At 58.6% G+C, this 604-nt stretch overlaps 1 protein-coding gene across 1 annotated transcript; it reads right to left on the bottom strand.

The window, feature by feature from the left end:
* Positions 1-6: 6 nt before the first annotated feature.
* LOC104520274 (cytochrome P450 1A5) lies at positions 7-599 on the bottom strand (the record flags this gene model as incomplete). The annotated part of the gene is made up of 1 exon (XM_010176560.1): positions 7-599. A coding segment is annotated over one exon (593 nt), but the record flags the coding sequence as incomplete, so codon positions are not given.
* Between the last annotated feature and the right edge of the window lie 5 nt (positions 600-604).

The raw sequence follows: 604 nt of genomic DNA, 5'->3' as shown, positions 1-604 counted from the left end.
TAGCGCTTGCCAAAGCAGATGGCACAGATGACATTAGCCACAGAGACCACCAGGTACCGGTAAGGGTCAAAGCTCTTCTCCTTCTCCATCACCTGCAGGAACTTGGTAACCAAGTACTCGGCCTCCTTGGAGACATGCTCCTCCAGGAGGCAGGTGGAAGAGGAGGTGGGGCTGGGGGTGATGGAGAAGGTCTTCAGGGCATTCTGGGCCAGCTTTCTGCGGGCTTTCCACACCTCTCCTGAGTCAGGGCTGAAGGCCAAGCTCTGACCATCTGTAACATAGCGGAAGCTATAAAGGTCAGGGCGCCCCATGAAGTCTTCTCCTTGCTTCACCAGGGCTTGCTTGATGGTGTCCAGCCCGCTCAGCACCAGGACGGGCCGGGTGCCGATTCTGACCTCCATCACATCCCCATACTTCTGGCTCAGCCTGGTCAGAACCAGGTGCATGTCCTTCCTCAGCTCCAGCGCGTTGCCGAGGATGGGGTAGCCTCTGGGTCCTGGGGGGCTCTTCAGACCCTGGGGCACATGCTGCTGCAAGGACTGGATGAGCAGGAAGACCAGGCAGAAGACAGCAGCCATGAGGAGGACCTCGGTGGCTGAGACAA

Source organism: Antrostomus carolinensis, unplaced genomic scaffold, assembly GCF_000700745.2.
Source record: "Antrostomus carolinensis isolate BGI_N321 unplaced genomic scaffold, ASM70074v2 C12859124, whole genome shotgun sequence".
Taxonomy (NCBI): Eukaryota; Metazoa; Chordata; class Aves; order Caprimulgiformes; family Caprimulgidae; genus Antrostomus; species Antrostomus carolinensis.
Note: the sequence above shows the minus strand (reverse complement) of the source record. Positions and strands in the feature narration are given on the sequence as shown.